The 18,726-nt window shown below is 43.4% G+C and overlaps 1 protein-coding gene across 8 annotated transcripts in view; it reads left to right on the top strand.

Annotated features, from left to right (window-relative positions):
* cutc (cutC copper transporter homolog (E. coli)) overlaps positions 1-18,726 on the top strand; it is a 97,140-nt gene that overhangs the window by 39,213 nt on the left and 39,201 nt on the right. The window contains exon 1 of one of the 8 annotated variants that reach the window (XM_071530423.1): positions 2,893-2,980. The exons of the other annotated variants lie outside the window; for them this stretch is intronic. Coding sequence (XP_071386524.1) covers positions 2,893-2,980 — 88 coding nt within the window. Of the gene's footprint in view, positions 1-2,892; positions 2,981-18,726 lie in introns of those variants that run through there. 8 annotated transcript variants of the gene reach the window in all.

Genomic DNA, 18,726 nt, shown 5'->3' with positions numbered 1-18,726 from the left:
AGATCATACTCCCTGATCTCTTGTGTGTGTGTGTGTGTGTGTGTGTATGGGTGTGTCTGTGTGCATGTGTGTGTGGTTTTCTGTGGCAGGGGATGGTGTGCTGTAACAGCCACCATTGCGAGCCTGTAATCCTTCATGCTACACTGATCACTCAATCTCTCGCTTCAGTTCTTCTTCAGCTTCTACCGCTCAGTACGTGTGTGTGTGTGTGTGTGTGTGTGTATTTGTGCGTGAGACCCCTACCAGACTGTATTATTCATAGACTTAGAGAGAAGAACAGTGTGTTTGTGGGTGTGTATGCTTAGAGAGAGGACAGTGGGTGGGTCTATGTGTGTGTGTGTGTGTGTGTGTGTGTGTGTGTGTGTGAAATGGAGAGGGGATAAACAGTGTTGACCGTGGGTTTGTTTGCTTGACTGACATTTCTTTTAGAACGTTTCTGTCATGTTAAAGCTGAAACAAGTGTGCTGATTTTTCATTGATCATCTATAAAGCTGCTGATCACTTATAATAGGTGATTGGCCATGGAACCGCAGCATCATGATGATTGATCATAGTGTAACTGATCTGAATTCTGGATGGTAGCAGTGGAAAGGGGGGCGGGGGAGAGCAGGAAAGAGTTGTTTAATGTGTTACCTGGCATTAGAAAATGTCCTTTACTGTCTTTTTGTGCGTGATGTGAGTGACAGAGAGTGGGTGTGTGCAACAGAGACAGGCAGAGAGAGAAAGGTAATAAAGCAATGGAAGCAATTTGATAGACAGGTCAGACTGCCAGCAGTGATGTATGGAACACTGTGGTCATGCGCGCACACACACACACACACACACACACACACGCAAACTCAAATAATAGGGGTGGTTGAAACTAACCTGAACAATGGGGGTTATAGAAAGGAGCCAGGGGTCAAAGGTGATAAATAGCATGTAATCATTATGTGATCTTTAATACGGAGTGAGTAAAACCTTAAAGTCCTTCCCATCTGCTCCTCCACATGTCCTTAAGCCTCCTTGCTCAGAATCTAATGACCAAGTTCGGTTGCAGTCCCAATCAGCTGTTTGTTAAACAGACAGGGCTCTCCAGCGCTGGGTCTACGTCACTTGGTTGTGTCTGGACTCTTATCTCTGTCTGACAGAGTGTCGCATCGTCTCGAAGAGCTCGGAACAGGACGCTCTCACACTCACCTGTACTTTGACCCCTCTCAGTGGCTTTTAAAGGAGAATGAGAGCACGAGCCTGCAGAAGGAGAATGAAGAGTGCTTAGAGGGAGAATCTGCCTGACGTTTGATTGATTTTGTCTCCTGCCTGAAGGGGAGACAGGTGTGCGTTTGTGTGTTTTGTTTGTGTGCATTTGCTCATGTATGTCAGAGGCTGCCACTCTGGCTACCAGAAAAATCCATGGAGTCTGGGGTTGCCGTGGTAACCGTAATCACCTTTAATTCAGCATCCAACAGAGAGAGAGAGAGAACGAGATAGAGGTGGAGCAGTGTAATAGCCCAATGTGAGAGTTGCAGGTGAAGAAAAAGAGAGTAAAAGGAAACAACTGAGAAAGCATATTACACAGTAGAAACAGGTGAGGAGTCAGTTTAGTTTATGTGTCAACAGGGAAAACAAGGTGAGCGTCAGCATGTTTCCCTATTTGGTTACTCTGAATGCATACAAAATGAGAGAGAGAGAGAGCGAGAGGGAATGATAAGGAAGAGGAGAGAAAAGCTTTACATAAATACCTTTCTGTCCCACTCCCAGGGGATTAAAAAGCTCCTCCTCTCTCCTCCCCTCCTTTCTCCTCCCCTCCTCTCTTCTCCTCCTCTGCTGACAGACAGATAATAATCCGTCCATCGACTGCTGGGGGGTGGTACAATTGTCCAACACCTCTTTCTCTCTGTCTCATCCTTTCTCTCTCTCTCTCTCTCTCTCTCTCTCTCTCTCTCTCTCTCTTTCTCTCTCTCTCTCTCTCTCTCTCTCTCTACCACATTGGAGAAACGGGGAAAAAGAGATTAATTATGCATTCCTTTCCCCCTCTACCTCCCTATCTCTGCCTCTTCATATACCTTCACTTTTCTTTGCTCCAGCCTCCCTCCACCCTCCCTCCATGCTCTGTCTCTCTGTTATGAATACTATTAATGAGTCTCTGGGCATAGCGAGCGAGAGACAGACAGACAGAGCGAAAGACGGTGCGGGATGCTAATTAATGTGTTTGCTTTGTTTCCTCTGTCACTTTACTCAACCTCCTGCTGGCTCTAACACACACACACACACACACACACACACACACTTACCCTCCTGCTGGCTCGCTCTGCAACAATCCTCCCAGAGGCCGTCTTCTTTAAGAGCTGCGAGTGGAGAAAAATAGAAAAACATCAACAGGAGAAGATGCGTGGAGTGTGCGGCCGAAGAAAACTACCACCTGTCACTCAGAGCCTCGTAGTATACTGCACACACACACACACACACACACTCTCACATGCGCGCTGGTCTGTAATTTTCTGCCACGCTTTGCTCCCAGCCAATCAGGGGCCAGAACGGGGCTTCTCAGAACGTGAGGGGGAGGAGACAGAATGCTGCTGGCTGATTGACAGCCAGCGCCCTACAGGTGGAGAGAACGGAGAGGGAGAGAGAGAGAGGGGGTGGGGGGGTGGGGGGGGATGACAGAGAGAGGAGAGAGAAGGAGTGAGAGTGCAAGAGAGAGTGAGTGAGGGAGAGAAGAGAGCAGCAGCAACCAGACTTACCACACACACACATACACACACATACATACATACACACACACACACACACACACACCGCTCCGTTCCTTCCCTCCTACCCTGAGAGCTTGCTTCCCCCGGCAGACTAGCCGACTACGACCACCACCACTTCCATCACCAACACCTCCACCTCCACCACAGCAGCACCAACATGAGCCAGTGCAGGAAAAGGTGCAAGAGGCAGCTCACCAAGGTGGCACGCTATTTCTACCGCTTCCTCACAGGAACCCTCACCCAAGGTAGGCAACCTAAAAACTTCCACTTTCCAACCCAGACCCTGTGTGTTGCGGGTCTTAACTCTTTTTTTTGGAGGAAAGAAGCGGGTTGGAAACAGTCTTGACCGGAGTTGGTTGTTTATTGAGCTGAGGCGGTCCGCGCAAAGACCAGGAGGTGTTTCTTCTGGTTCATGTGTTTCTGATCTTTGTCGATGGTTCTGCTACATCTTGTTGGATTCAGCAGTTCGGTTTTCTGTGCTAGAATTGCATTAGATGATTTGTCTGTGGCCCATTCGCTGTCTACCTGAGTGATTGTAGCTGCTCTGCAAAACTGTATAGACCCAAAATGACACAGTATGTGTGTGTGTCCATGGTGTATGTTTGTGTGTGTGTGTGTGTGCTCTGTTTCATCTCCAGACAGAGAGACCATACAAAAGCTTTGTAAGAGAGAGATCAAAGAGTCTAAGGACCCAGTGCCTCAAATCACCATTCACTGCATGTGTGTATATATGTATAAGCATATGTGTGTATGTATGTGGGCACGCATTTTTTTCTACTTGGCTTGATGCCTGTGTAATAAAATAAATTGAGCAGTGCATGTAGTGAGAAAGAAAGGCTGGTGGGGTTGAGTGAACTTTCTCTCTCCCTCCTCTCTGTCTTTTTGACTCCTTCCCTCCTCCTCATCCTCCCTTCACAGCTCTGTCCTTTTCTCTCCTCCTGTTCTCCCTCTAACAGTTAAACAGATTGCCCTCTGGAAGCATGTGGCATTCCACCTCCATTGAGAAACTCTCAGTGGGAGAAAAATACACAGAGCCCTTTATCCAGCCCTTCAGCCAGCGCTCAGTATGACATCAGCTCTCCCATCCCCATCCCTCTCTGCTCTCTCCTCCCCTACAGTTGCACACAACTTTACTTTGTAATGCTAATGTATACGCAAAGATTCAAATAAAGTTATGTAAACACAGTCAAATTCACTGCATGATGCAAGGAAGGTTTTATTTATTTATTTATTTATTTTAATTTTCTTCACTCTCCTTGTTCTGCTGTGTTTAGTCTTGGATGAAAAATGTGTCTTTTGCCAGAAGCTCTGTCCTCTATTGTGCCTTCTAACAGCCCACCGCTAAGCTTACCCTCGTTTCCCTCTCTTTCTCTTGAGGGATATTGAGCAGTGGCTCACATTGCCTTGGGGAAGACACAACAGAGTAGGGCGATTCTATTGAATCCCAGCAGTTGATCCTAGAAGGCGGAGATAACGCGGTGTTTAGATGACCTTGTCAATAGAGCCGTGTGTGAATGCTAATTTGACATCCGTGCCTCTCATCTCCACCTCGGCTTTTCTCCTCCTTATCTCCTCAGACTTTGACATCTGCAGAGCTGCGTGTTCTGAAAGCAGCATTTGCACATGTGCACATGCGTGTGTGTGTGTGCTCAAACATGCACGTACATACACACTTACACATTTATGGGCACTATTTCCCAACCGATACAAGAACATTGCACAGTAATTGGGTAGGGAATTGAACAATGTCCGATACTTCTGCTGACAAAGATTTTCTGAATGATAGATTTTTCACAGTTTGGCTCTCAGATAGCAATTGTGTGACTACTGGCCACATTAAAAGCTTAGTGCTTTAAACTTAAGCACTAAAGCATATCTAGTTCTAAAACAAAGTCACACACTGGTATATATAATATACATATATTTTCCAAAAATATTTGAAGTGATTGTGCTCAAAGTTCACATTTTGTGCAGTTTTTCTTGGTGAATTATCTGTGGAATGTATAGCATTAAGATCTATGAAAGGCTAGTACTGGCCAATAATATTGATGCACATATAGTACATCTGTAGGGGGCCTAAAGCATGCACACACACATACACATTCACACTCCCTCATTCACACATGCACAACATATTCATTATGATAAGGTGAAAGTGGCCTTGATAAATCATGGAGTTTGGCACGGTGCTTGAAAAGCAAACTATTCAGTGTTCTGACAGCTAACTAGCAACCAGAATCACTATGGCAGGCAGTGGTCTCAGAGCCCCTTCACTAGCTCCCATCCATGAAGTATTTATTATAAACATTGTGTGTGTGTGTGTGTATGTGTGTGTGTATGCACGCACACATTCTTAAGTTTACCCAGAAAGGGGTTACCATGACTACTGGCTCCTGTGTGTCTGTTCCAAGAAAAGAGAGAGAGAGGGAGAGAGAGAGAGAGAGAGAGAGAGAGAGAGAGAGAGAGAAACATCTACTCTGCTGTTGATGGGAGCCAGCGAGGGCTGAACTGTATAATGGCTGTGCTGCACAGGGATTTCATCAAGGCCATTCAGAATTTGGTATTTGAGTATTGTGGCATTTTTGGCTGTGCTAAGGTGTTAAGGGACATGCCATTTACGTTGCTGGGCATGGAGAGACAAAATCCACACTGCTGTCAAACTTTGGATCAACCCAACAGTGTTTTAACCAATGAAAAAAAAGGAAAAGTGATATTAAGAATGCTCTGGGTCAGTTGGTGTTTTCCAATGTTTATTTTACCCCACTGCATGAGCTCAGATAACCCTGTTTGGGGAAATTCTTATTATTAAATTATTTTCTTGACTGTGTACCCCTGTCTAGCTGGCTTTGTGACAAGCCTTGATATCACACTGTGTGTTTCTGGATAGACTCCTGTGGCTGTAATCAGTTCTGTCAATTAAAATTGTAATCACAATCCCCCGCCTCTCCCAGCATAGACCTGCATAATGGTTAGGAGCCTGATTGTGTCTGGTTGTGGTGTGTGTTTGTGTGTGTGTGTGTGTGTGTGTTACTGGTGGTAGTCATTTGTAGTCAACCTTCTTCTTGCCCCTATTTGCTCACTAATTAGTTTGTTTCATTAGCCTCTGTAGGGGAAAGTGTGTGTCTTAGTGTGTGTGAGTGTGTGTGTGTGTGTGTGTGTGCGCGTGTGTGTGTGTGTGAGCGTGTGTGTGTGTGTGCATGTGTGTGCGTGTGTATGCGTGTGTCGTCCTCTCCTCTTTGCCCTAGAGCTTTGTTTGTGTTGATTTACCTAATGGTGGAACTCGCTCTGCTTAGCTCAATTAAGATGTATTAAATACCGTTCAACTCGTACACACACACACACACACACACACACACGCGCGTGCGCGCGCACCCCTTTACTGTCTTGCATGACACTATCTTACTCTGTGGACAGTGTGGCATGGCTGCAGGGAATCTCAGCTCGCCACTCTGTGAGGCCTATTGATCTGTCCTTTAGCCATGCTCTTATCTAACATAAACAGTCCAGGCTGACAGCACAGGTCTCTTCCCTCTTCTGCCTGCATTGCTCTTCCTCCTCCTCCCGTCCCCATCGCTGTCTCAGATACCTCTGGTTTGTGTCTTTATTGTCTCATAAGTGGAGGAACAAATGGCCAGACAGCAGGAGTCATTGGAGCCTGGTCTCCCAAAATGTCTAGTAATGAACATGATTGTCTTGAAATGCAAATACAAGCTCTCTGCATGAAAAGTGAGAGAAACAAAAGGATTACGTTATTACAGGTGTTTCACGACTAGAAACACCTGTATGAGCAGGTACATCTGCTTTCAATTCTGCCGATGTGGGCTCAATTCTTAACTCACGGCAAGAGGTTTTCTACTGTGAGTGAGATTTTAATATTTAGCAACAGTTGCTCTCATTTAACCATGACCAAAACCTTACCAAAATTGTTTTAGTTGCCTGGCCTTTGCCAAAGCTTTAGCTACTTAAACCTAACCCTAACCTTAAAGCCACAGTAGGTAAGTTTGAATAAAACAGTAAGACAAACTCCCCTCCCTCTACTACCGTGTCAGCCAGTGGCAATTAGCAGCAGCTGATTGACAGCTGGGGGTGAAGCAATTCCGCTCCACGGTTTGCCTCAATTGATCAGATGTCCAAGCCACAAAATTTATTTTGAAAGCAAATAGCAGAGCAATGGTGTTATCAATACTGCCGACATTCTGACATATCATCTTACTCATTTATGTCACCCAACATGGGGATTACTTTTGCTGAATTCAACCAAAATGTCAATTTATTAAATCTCCCTGAGGGCTGTAATCCTACAGAAGTTGTTTTACTTGCCCAAACTTAACCGTTAGCTAACCCTTTCTAATGGTGAACACATGGCAAGGTGAAAATGGTGTGTCCAATTTGTGCTATTGTGGTATAATCCTTTCATGGTGGAGGAAATCACATATTTTGTTACCTGCATTTTAGAGTTTGTGCTCATTTCACAAAATTTTATGAGACTGTGTCATTGACCTTTATCCTTGGTGAGTCTTAATGGATCAATGAGCACAACATAATCAAAACAAAACAGATTGTCACAGTTGTATGTGGCAGTGTTAATAATGCAATGCATAATGTTTATGTCAACTTAATTTGTGGCTTTGTTGGATACTCACGTGTGATTGGCCAATTGATGTATTCAGAGGTCTGTTATTTCTGATAACAGACTGCAGTTTCATATCTAAACATATCACTCTGCAGTCAAAAAGTGTGGTTGATTTTATTGCAGTCCAATCAAATTAACGAGCAACAGCTGGTGCCAAAACAACTTTACTCCCTGGTTACTGTAGACAAACACACGACTAACCTACTGGGTTAGAAACACGGAAGCTTTTCCAATATTACGTTTAATTTATTTGGAGAGAATGAAACTTTTGATTGCTGGTTAGAGGCTGAATGGCAATCTTAGCAGGTTTGTTTACCTTGCTGCTTACTGCTCTGCTACAGTGTAGCAGATGCTATTTATATGGTTCCAGTAAAGCTGAAAACTATTTTTTAGCAGAAGCTTGTAAATTACTTTAGCTTGTTATAAAATCAATTTAAAACAATATTTTGTGTCAAATGATTAATGTCTTTGGTAAGCAGCCATGTAATATGCAAGGTAATGCATAATGAGCTGGTCATTATTGCAAAATAAGCCTCTTCAGGGTGATCAGGACCTTGTGATTCATCCTGCTGGGGACTGACTCCCTGTACATTATCCCTTACATAATGTACTCTCCCCACTGCACCTATTTTACTCCAGCCAACTTTCACCCTACACCTTCCAGTGTATGAGTGCCAGGAAAAAGTCACATTCATTTCCTCCTTTAGAGCAGGAGTCATTTGTTAGAGGCTTGACATTGTGCTAAATTAAACTGAGTGTTCACCTTCCTCCAGAGACCATTAGAACTCTGTATCTTCTAATTAATAACCTCTGATTATTACCACGCCCATATACTGCTGCACCTGTCTGTATGCATAGCCATACGCTCCCACACAATGGAGGACATACACATAATATACACACATAGGCACAGAAACACACACACACACACACACTGCACTGCACGCATACATTTCCATAGCCTCCTCTTTCAGCTACAGTACCTTGAAGCTTACTCTTTTTGCAGTTCACCTGGTCGCTATGACCAAAGAGAATTTGTTATCAACTTCTCATCTATGAATAAAACATGTTCGGTTCAAGCCTTGGGCTTGGCATAGAGATACTGTGTTTTATATGTATTTGTGTGGATGAAATGTCGGGCATCTCACATTCTGGATTTTGCCATGAAAACCATTTCACCTACCCACTGTTGTAAGCTTGTACAATTCATTTATTTGCAAATTCAATGTTGCAGTGTTCTTTCCTTTGTGCCTGTATAAGGTCTGTCCGTCAAAGGTAAAATCTTTGTCACTGGTCCGATTTTGACAAGACAAAAGTTGGAGAGAGGATGCATTTTGGCACTGTGTTCTGGTGTTTAAAAAGTTATCCTGATTCGCCTGATGGGGTCGCTATAATTAAAGGTCAAACTTTCAAACTTTGAAAGGCCCCAACTGCTGCACCACTGGTCCGATTTCCTGGTCGGATTTTCATGAAACGTGGAGGGATGATGCACCTTGTTACTGATTGGCCCAAGCGGTGTCTGCATCATTTGTGGGGAGGGGGACATGTTTCCTTGTTTATTGTCGAATGTGAAATAATGAACAGGCCAATTCAAGCGCCATTTTTAGCTGTGCAGAAAAGACCCTTATCTTTACCTTTACCTTTAACAAATCCTGTCATATCGAGGAGGATGATCTGTTGAAGTATTCTAGTCTTGCAAAAATGTTCTTTTTGTGGGTGTTTTTGTGGGTGTGCATGTGTTTTGGGCGGGGGGCATGTTGAGGAGTACGCATGTGTATGGCTTGGTGAGCACCTATCTTTCCTCTGGCCTCAGTCGCCTCCTTCATGCCCCCTCCGGGCTTGTTAAGTTTAATGAAGTCACCTCTGCACCCCGCCCTTTGACTCTGGCAGACGTCATTATCCACCAGTCCATCACGTTCCTGCGCTTCTGACTAAATTGACATAAAATGTCAACTTTAGGCTATATGAATAAAACATGGGCTGCCTGTCATGGCGAATTCTGAGGAGTCTGCAGCGCTTGCAGGGGTTAGTGTGCGTGTGTACGTGTGTGTTTGTGTATTTGCGCGTGTGGAGCATAGCGAGCCATATCACAGTGTGGGGTAATGGCACTCGCAGTGGGAAGGGAGTTGTTCATTACCATAAGGACAACTTACTCCAAGCAAAACCCCCCTGCCTGTGTGCTTTACCATGGGGTGAGGAGGAGGAGACACCGCCGGGCTGAGCTGGATGCTGTCTCATATCACTGCATAATAGGCAATATCAGAACCCAGCAGGAGGCAGTGCTCCAGCCCTGGGTTTGGGTAGAGACGGCTCCCAGGGTGGAAACAGAGAGACAAGAATTTGGCTTAATTTACAGGCTTCAGTTCCAGTTCATTTGAGGTTATTATTTTCTATTGGTTGTAGTGCCAAGCTGTGACAATTGTTTGTCTTTTGACAATCTGTTGTGTGATGTGATATAAGAATTCTGTTAAAGTGAGGGGAAAGAGAGCTAGAAGGCGAGAAAGTGAGAAGAGAGCAACAGACAGAGAGACAGAGGTGGAGGACAAGAAATAGCACATCTTATCACGTCTGAAAGCTCACATCCATTTTAAGAAGGCACTCCTCCTGTCGCCAGACACAGACATGTGAAGATTCTCACTTAAACTATCTTGCTAGCGTTGATTACTCTCCACCAGATCTGTTTCTGTCTGTTGTTGACACCTCCTGACTCACACATTCACAGTCAAGATCAGACAGTGGCCTAAAAATAAACTCCTTGCAGAAGTTCAAGGTCAAAGCCTGCGCACTAAGGCTTCCTCTTTAAAGATCTATATTTAAAAATCAATTCCTTTTTAGCACGTGCTGCTTTTTTGTGCTCATGAATGAAAAGACAGTGGTATTCCAGAGCAAGGTATTAAAGGGAGAAGCGACAGTTGGTTTGCAGTTATTTGTGGACTCCTTGTATGCTGAATAATCCCTCTGTGTATCTGCTGCTTGCTTTCTTATCCTTTGTTTTCTCTGGCATCTACCCTCATCCTAATCTGCTCCATGCTGTTCACATTTCATTCTGGCCCAAGCTCATTGAGTCAGTACTCCAACTCACACAGCCAGTCACTCTATATATCAGGGTGCAGTCTCTAGTTTCTACTTCACTCCTCATATCCGCTGTCAAAGTGATTTAATGGAGGTTATAGGTGTCTCACCCCTGACCAGCTCCTCCGATACATTTTGAGAGACAGTGAAGAAAAGAGGATACAAGGAGCTGAACGATATGTGATTCAATTTCAGTTTTCGCTCACAGCTAAGGTCGGGGTGAGCCGGGTTTTAATTGGCCGCTGCAGTACGTCAGGCTGTTCTTGTCAGTCCTCATCTCTCTGAAGGAGAGCACCATCCCCCCGGTGCAGAGAGGTTCTGTTGATCTTTGGCTGCTGCGGGTCGGTCTGCTGTGCCTGCAGGGAATTCAGGTTGACGCCTTGTTCCCTTCCCTCCCTCCCTCCCACCCTCCCTCGCTCGACACCGCTCCGCTCCACCCTTCCTGTGTAGTAGCAGTTCTCCCAGCATGTGTCCTTGCTCGCAGGCCTCTCTCTTGCCTTCCCTTCATCCCCACCTCTCTCCATTTCCTCCCCCTCCTTCCCTCCCATCCCTCCATCTTCCCTCTCCCCTTTACTAGAAAGGTGTGAAACATCACCTTCATCCATCATGTGTACACACACACACACACACACACACACACACACACACACACACACACACAGACACACACCTCTCACATGTGCTAAAAATAAACCCCTATTAGCAACAGTCTGAGGAAGGGGGTTGAGGAGGGAGAAACAAGATATGACTGGTGGAGAGAGGGAGTTAGTGGAGGAAAGAGAAACTCAATGCAACGTGCAGAGAAGGAGAAGAGAAACACAGCGTGAAGGAAGGGGTTGTGTGTTTGCTGTTTTCTTTCTCGCACTAGAGGAGTTTCTTTTAAGGGAGGAAGGGATTGATAAGAGAAGGAGATGAATGCCACCTCTGTGCTCCCTGATGTGATGCTACTAGTTTGGTTGGGTGGGTCGGAGCTGGGCAAGGAGGGTGCACATCATCATTAGTGCGAGTGAACTCACGTGTGAAAACACACACGCACACACATACACACACACACACAAACACACACACACAGAGATCATTCCTTGTGTTTCTTACATCTATGAAGCATTTAGGGTTTAGCTTCTTCTCGAGTGACACAAGATGTTTAATTTTCATAATTTTCAATTATGAATGATTTCAAACTTTTGGTTTGTATGCTAGTCTCTCTCTCGCTCTCTCTCTCTCTCTCTCTCCCTCTCTCTGTCTCTCTCTCTCTGACTCTGTCCATGGTGCTGAAATCACAGCTACACTCACCAGATAAACGTTTAACTATTGATATCATTTCTGTCTTCTGTAAATCAAAGGTAATTCTAGCTATGTAGCCACAATTAGCATTTTTTCCTCTATACTCAAAGGTTGCTGAACATAAAAAGCTGGATTTCCCAAAGCCTGTTGTAGCACTAAGTATATCCTGAAGTCATTCAAGATGTTTGTTCATTTCACAAGGCTTTCCTGAAAATACTTGCATGAAATGTGTTGTTCATTCTCGACAACCTGGCACTAGCCTTGAGAAATATCTTCTTATCTTGTCTTACCTAAACTCTTTAAATAAATAAGCTGCACTACGCAACATCAAACCCATTAGAGGTATTTCCTTTTTGCCCCAACCTTTATTGTGAGAATAAATAAATAATGCTACCTCTTCTTCACCAATGTATTTATTTTTAGGCTACACCAAATATGAGTGCGTGCTGTAGTCTAGTCTACATTAATACCCCATGCCTTATGCAGTTACCTATTTATCCCTGTTCTAACCAGATCACAGGCAATTGGCCTACAACACAAAAAAGTGTTGTAGGCTTTTGAGCCTGCAAATTCAGTAAATATTTTCCCTCAACAGGTGAGAACTATTGACCCATAATGGTCAGCTTGGTCTACATTACACACCAGCCCACATCCATAAGGCAGCCTATCAATCACAGCTCTACTGATACGATAGCATTACAAGTAATGTATAGAAGTATGTACATTCACAATCTACATGCAGTGAGGTAAAGGACATTGTTGTAGGCTATAACCTACAGTATATCAGGTTTGAAATTGATGATTCCTGTAATCGACCCGTGATGCCTTGCAGTGACAGGATTCGTGAAGTTGATCTTCTTGGAATTTCTTTGAACTTTGAAGTGGCGTGTGAAGCATGTCGTGAGTTTTCAAGATACATTGTTATTGGGAAAGCCACCCCAGTTTATTGTATTGTAGTAGGCAGAAACATCTATTACTTTATCGGTTTATCCATTATAATATGTAGCCTACCAAGTTAACAGGGATATTGCAAAAGCAAGGATGAGTTAATATGCAATCTGTGTCAAGCGTATCTAATGTATGTAATATATACTGTATATACAGTATATATAAACGCATGTAACAAAAAGATTTTTGTGCTCCCACAGTCTGTACAGTGCTCCCACAGATTCCCACACATGTACACTCACAAGCACACACACACACACACTCACACACGCTCACCTCCAGTGTGTGTAAAGTGTCCCTTCCTCTCCCTTCCCTCCTGACCTTTCTTTCTGGCCTCTGACTGGTCACGAGGAAAATAAACACCGCCAGCTCTCTCATCGTTTCCCTTCTCTTCGCCCACAGAGGGAAGCGGTCAGATTATCTCTCTTCCACTGTTTTCCCTAGACACAGCGAGCGCTACATCAGCAGATCTAATCATTTCCCCCCTCTTGTCCTCCCAGTTTCCCTCTCCTTGCTCAACCTATCCAGCTATTAGCCGAGTCCTATCATCCATCTCTGTGGATTGTATGTTAAAAAAGGCTGTTGCTCTATGATTTTCTATGTATTATCGCTATATAGCCCCCTCTTTTACCTTCCCTCTCTCTCACCCCCCCTCCCGCTTCCTTCTTCTCTCTCGCCCAACCATCTCCCTCCATTCCTATTAGTTCTTTACCATGCTGGCCATATCTTTCCTGCATTCTCCAAGAGCTATTGCATCATTGCCAGATCACCTCTGCCCTGCGGAAAATGACTTTACTATCGCTGTTTCATTCTTGTCATTCCCCTTCACCTCTCTGCTCTCCTTCACGCTCTCCTCCTCCTCCTCCTCCTCCTCCTCCTATCCTTCCTCTGTCCTCTCCCTCCTCTTTTCCTTCCATGTGTCTTCTCTCATGCACTCAGTAGTGTAGCGGCTTCTTTTCCGCTTCTGTTGTTTCTTCTCTTCTTCTTAAGTACATATCAGGTTTGTTTTCACAGAAACACATACAACCACAGGGATACAGTTCATACATACATGATACATTTTGTTTATAGTGTTCTGCTTCTATGAGCTCATTTTCAGTACCTGTCCTTGGAGCAGGTTGGGTGATAAGTGCCTTGCTCAGGAGCACATCAGCACTATTATGCACGACTGAAGTTAACCAGTGACTCTGCTTACTGCTATATGCAGCCTCCCTAAACAGTGAATCAGCAATCTTTGTTTGCAATCCATTTAAAGCCCCAATCAGTTTTTTCCCTTGCTCATCAGTCATGATTTTATTTCTGAGTTTCTATTTATTTTATTTTATTTTATCTGTTTATTTTATTTAAACATTATTCAACCAAATAGACCCACTGAGATTAAGAATATCTTGACCTGGACAAGAAAGCAGCATAGAAGTTACAGACCAACAACATACAACAATGTACAAAAGCAAAATACAACCCAAGTAATTTTTAAACGACAGAACAAAGTAAAATTATCGATATAAGCACTCCCAAGAACCAATAGTCCAATATTAAACCAGCAGGATTATAGGTATTTAGCCATTAAACTGTTGAAGAGTATAATTTGCAGACATAAAAGACGTTCTTTGTAGCTGTCATCTCATCTTAAATAAAATGAAAATGCAGGCGCTCCAGTGTAAGAAAAAAAGGAAAGCAAAACCAAATGTTTTGCAATTTAACACCAAATTTTAATGTTTGTTTTGCTAGCACATACTGTACACCTTTTCACCAGCTCCTTGAGTAAATTTCAGGATATCTCCAATCCACTGTTGTGGGCTGTCATGACAGGGAGTTAGTTTCCATTTTGAAAAATGATCTGTCCTTTTATTAAAGAGAGGTCATAGTGAGGACAGAGCGGTGAGTCATCAGAAACTCACATCTTGTTGATGTAATTGAAACCCTGGATCAAGGTGAATGGATAGTTGTCAGTCAGTGTCTGGGTGGAGCAATGGATAGAGAGAGACAGATGGATAAGTGTGAGTAAAATATGCAGAGTACGAGGAGATTAATGTCAGTCAGCCAGCCAGTCAGTCAGTCAGTCAGTCAAGGTGAAACACAGCTAGGTTGACAAGTTATTGATCCTTCTTTGAGATTGGTGAAACTCCTTCACACTCAGACTCACACCCACACACACACGAACACACTCAGACCCACTCACGCATACAATCAGCCCCCCCCTCCCACCCACACACACAGACACACACACACACAGACACACACACACAGACACACTCACACACACACTCACACACTTAAACCCACACGCATGCACACACGCATGTACACGTACACTCATATGTACAGACTTATAGCCCTGATATGAAATTCAGAACATTTAATTTACACGTTAATGACTTGTTCTCAATTTTTCAATTTTCATGGGAAATTTTTAGTAGTATTTTGATAAATAATTAATTTTCTAATCAGCTCTTTCCAGCCAGCCCCTCAGTCATTAAAGGCTAACTAACTCAATGGAAGTGTATTTTCCATCCTTGGTTGACAAGTTCCCTTGGCAGGTGGATAAATTTACTGCTAACTATAGCTATCAGAGCGGTGAATAAATCTAGGCTAACTATAGCTATTAAATGCCTCAGGGTTTTCTCTGTTACGCTCTCACTGCTGTATGGATGTGAGCACAGGGACCAATGTGTGCACACCTGAGTCTTTACTTCATTCACTTCCATTATAAACTTAATTCTTGAAGGTAGATTGTATGTATGTTTGTTTTTCGGCACAGCCCCAAACTGCGCACGGCTGACCTACAGAAGCTAAAACTCAGGAGCAGCAGTCATCAAAACAACATTGCACTTAATTCCTTATGCAATACAGTGTAAAACTAGATGAACAGAGGTGGACCTTACAGGTAGTTATCATGGAAGCTGAATTTGTGTTCTTGTAGCAAACAGATTATGGATAGCGTTAGTTAAATTATTTGCCTTCACTCTTTCTTTCTGTTCTTCTTTCTCTCATAAACACACATATAGCAACTGATAATGTAATAAACGTTGGATTATGTAATAGCTTGTTATGACAGTAATAAAACGTTCCTCTAAATGAGTGAAAAATGTAATAAAACCTGCTGATATAATAAAGTTACAAACCTTACAATGTAAAAACTATAATAATGTATCATACAAATATTACAACATCAGGTTTGACATTTTGACCAGTATTTACATTATCAATTGCTACAAGACGTACTCTTTCTTCTTTTCTTCTTTCTCTCTCTTTCTCTCTGTCTTGCTGTCTGTTTGTCACAGACACAGCAGATGATGGAAACAAAGAAAGGATGCACAGCAGCCTTACCCACCAGGGAGGCCGGTGGTCAGAGGCACTAAAAGTCTGATGGTCCCCAACTGGGGCAGAGCTGTCTGTTCCACTCAGCCATCCAGGCATGAGGAGGCCAGACCTCGGACAGGGGCGACCTTGAAAGACTCTGCCGCTGACCTTTAGTCAACACGACAGAGAGAGAGCAAGAGAGAGAGCAAGCAAGACAAGGACAGGGAGAGAGAGAGAGAAGGTAAGAGAGAGGAAATGAAGGAGAAATAGGGAGGTAGGAAGGGAGGTGCATGGATGTAGGGAGGAAAAGGACAGGATGTGTCATTGTGGAAATGGGGAGAGCGTGTTTCTGTGAAGTGATACATAGAAAGGGAAGAGGATATAGAGTGGAGCAGGGGGAAATCCAAACCAGGAAATGGAGACAGCACGTCAGGAAAAAGAAGGAAGATGAGGAGTGGAGGTGAGAGAGCTAAAAAGAGCTAGATCGTACAGCAGTAGGGATGGGCAGAATGTGTGGCGGTCGGCTGGATGAGTCATGGAGTCTTTTAACGACCCGAGGTGCCACTCTACACATCCCTTTCATTTCATTTGAATCTGTTCACAGACATGTCAAATGTAAGTTTTCAGGCTATCTTCGTGGCCTCATTCAATTAAATGGAAAGTAGAAACCTGAACGCTACAAACTCGTCCAGCTGCATCTGATCTTGGCGATTAGTTTATATTCTGGTTTTCATGGCGGTCAGGTGCCAAATTACCCCCATGTTAAAACTAAGTGGAATATTGCTTTAAGCACTTTTAGCACAACAGGTTTGTCACAAAATGTTTCACACAATAACAAAGGTCATAAATTCAGATAAATGGGATTACAAGCACATCATGAAATATAATATATGAGACCACACACATCCAAGTGTTTAGACTTAGACAGCGCTGTCGCAAAACCAGGGCAGCCCTCAGTAACCAAAACTTAATCATTAACATCTGATGTTAGTAGTAATAGTAATGATGACGACAATGATGGTGTTGGAGACGGTTCTGAGAAACATGAAGATAACATGAAGCTACACCAACAAAATTCAATAGATTAAGGCTGTGGTTGTACTGGGCAGCTCCTAGTTGTGAATGTGGTAACTGTGTGAGTGTGTAGCAGCGCATTGCGGAAAAAGAGCAAACATGCTCAGCCGACTTTTCCTGGATAAATAAAAGTAAAATAAATATATAAATGGAAATATCTTGCCCATCTGACAGATTTGATCACCGTTATTCTTGATTGACAACAATGCTCAACCTCTCTCCTGTCTCTATTACTGTAAATATCTCACTTGTTTGTCATTTTTTACGTGGCACTTGTCTGTCATCTTTCGCTCTGTATCAATCTGAACTCTGTCAGTCGGTTAGCCGGAATGTACGATGTTGTGCTTGAGAGACATTTTGTGTGTGTATGTGTGTGTGTGTGTGTGTGTGTGTGTGTGTGTAAACATTGTGCCTCTGGGTGGTTGTCTGCTGTTGGACTGTCTGTGTGTTACACTTGTGACTGATGATTCACATAGTGTAGAGTAGCAGAGTTGGGTTCAACACACAGTTCAACAACAGGACACAAGATGAGGAAGCGTTGAATGAGAGGTTTATATCACTTGTACTGATCACATACAGTATTGCCACACACACGCACACACACACACACACACACACACACACACATACACATAAACACATCCAAACTTTCTCCACAGGAAAAAGTGACACGGACATTTGTGAGTCATTTGACATGTAGCCTTGTATCTACAGCAAACCTGCAAAAAGTTATCCTTCTTGAAGAAAACTCAGGTGGGTTTCTTTCCAAAACATATACATTTTTAAAAGCCATTTGAAATTCACTAGTCAATATCTCCAAAACACAGGTGATTCTCAAAACATAACTATTTTATTTAAGCAGAAGTCAACTCAAAACTTAAGCTTAGTCCTTAATGTGCTTTAGTTTTATGCCAGGTATCCACTAGAAAACAGTGGGGGAGAAATATTGGCTTCCAAAAGGCCTGCAGCAAACTTCAATACAGAGGGTTGCTCTTCCTCAGGCAGTATAGTTCTATGCCAGCAATGAGTTTGTAAGAGTAGCTGACAACTTTTCCAAATGGCGGATATCTTATCATGCAATGACACTCCTCATACAGCTTCTCTTGCACAAGTCTCAGTTCCCCATGGCCCGGTGATTTGATTGGCATCCATAATCATGCCTTTATGTCCTTGTCGACAGTCTCCCAACATATTCAAATTACATTCATAAGGAGAACTGAAGAAACACTACATGATCCATCATACACAAGTGAGGTTGTATGTGCTCATGTGTTATTAATACTGTGATGTCCTTGAGAGGGCGCATGAAACACACATGTATAATCGACATGCATTGCCACAAACATATACTACAGCAGCACACTGTCACACATGGTAACATACTGACTTATGTGTGTGTTTGGCTTATTTTCATCCTCTTATCACGACATTACAAATTATCAGCAATACCATCCTCTTGGCCATTGTTGTCATCATTGTAATCATCACCAAAGTAAGCTCCTCCCCATTTTTTGTCCCAGGTAGTTGTATCTACGTCACGCCACATCCAGCTCTCACTCTTGTGTGTGTTGAGTCTATTCCTGTTCTATTCTGCTGTCTCCCTGCCTTCCTGCCAGCCTGTCTGTCTGCGAGTCTGCATGACACCAGTCTGATTCCATCTCCCTTCTCAGATCTGAG

Source organism: Centroberyx affinis, unplaced genomic scaffold (assembly GCF_046629955.1).
Source record: "Centroberyx affinis isolate AG114_WGS23_722 - 3 ecotype Tasmania unplaced genomic scaffold, CSIRO-AGI_Caff_v1 ptg001928l_1, whole genome shotgun sequence".
Taxonomy (NCBI): Eukaryota; Metazoa; Chordata; class Actinopteri; order Beryciformes; family Berycidae; genus Centroberyx; species Centroberyx affinis.
This window is presented reverse-complemented; position numbering and strand designations above follow the sequence as displayed.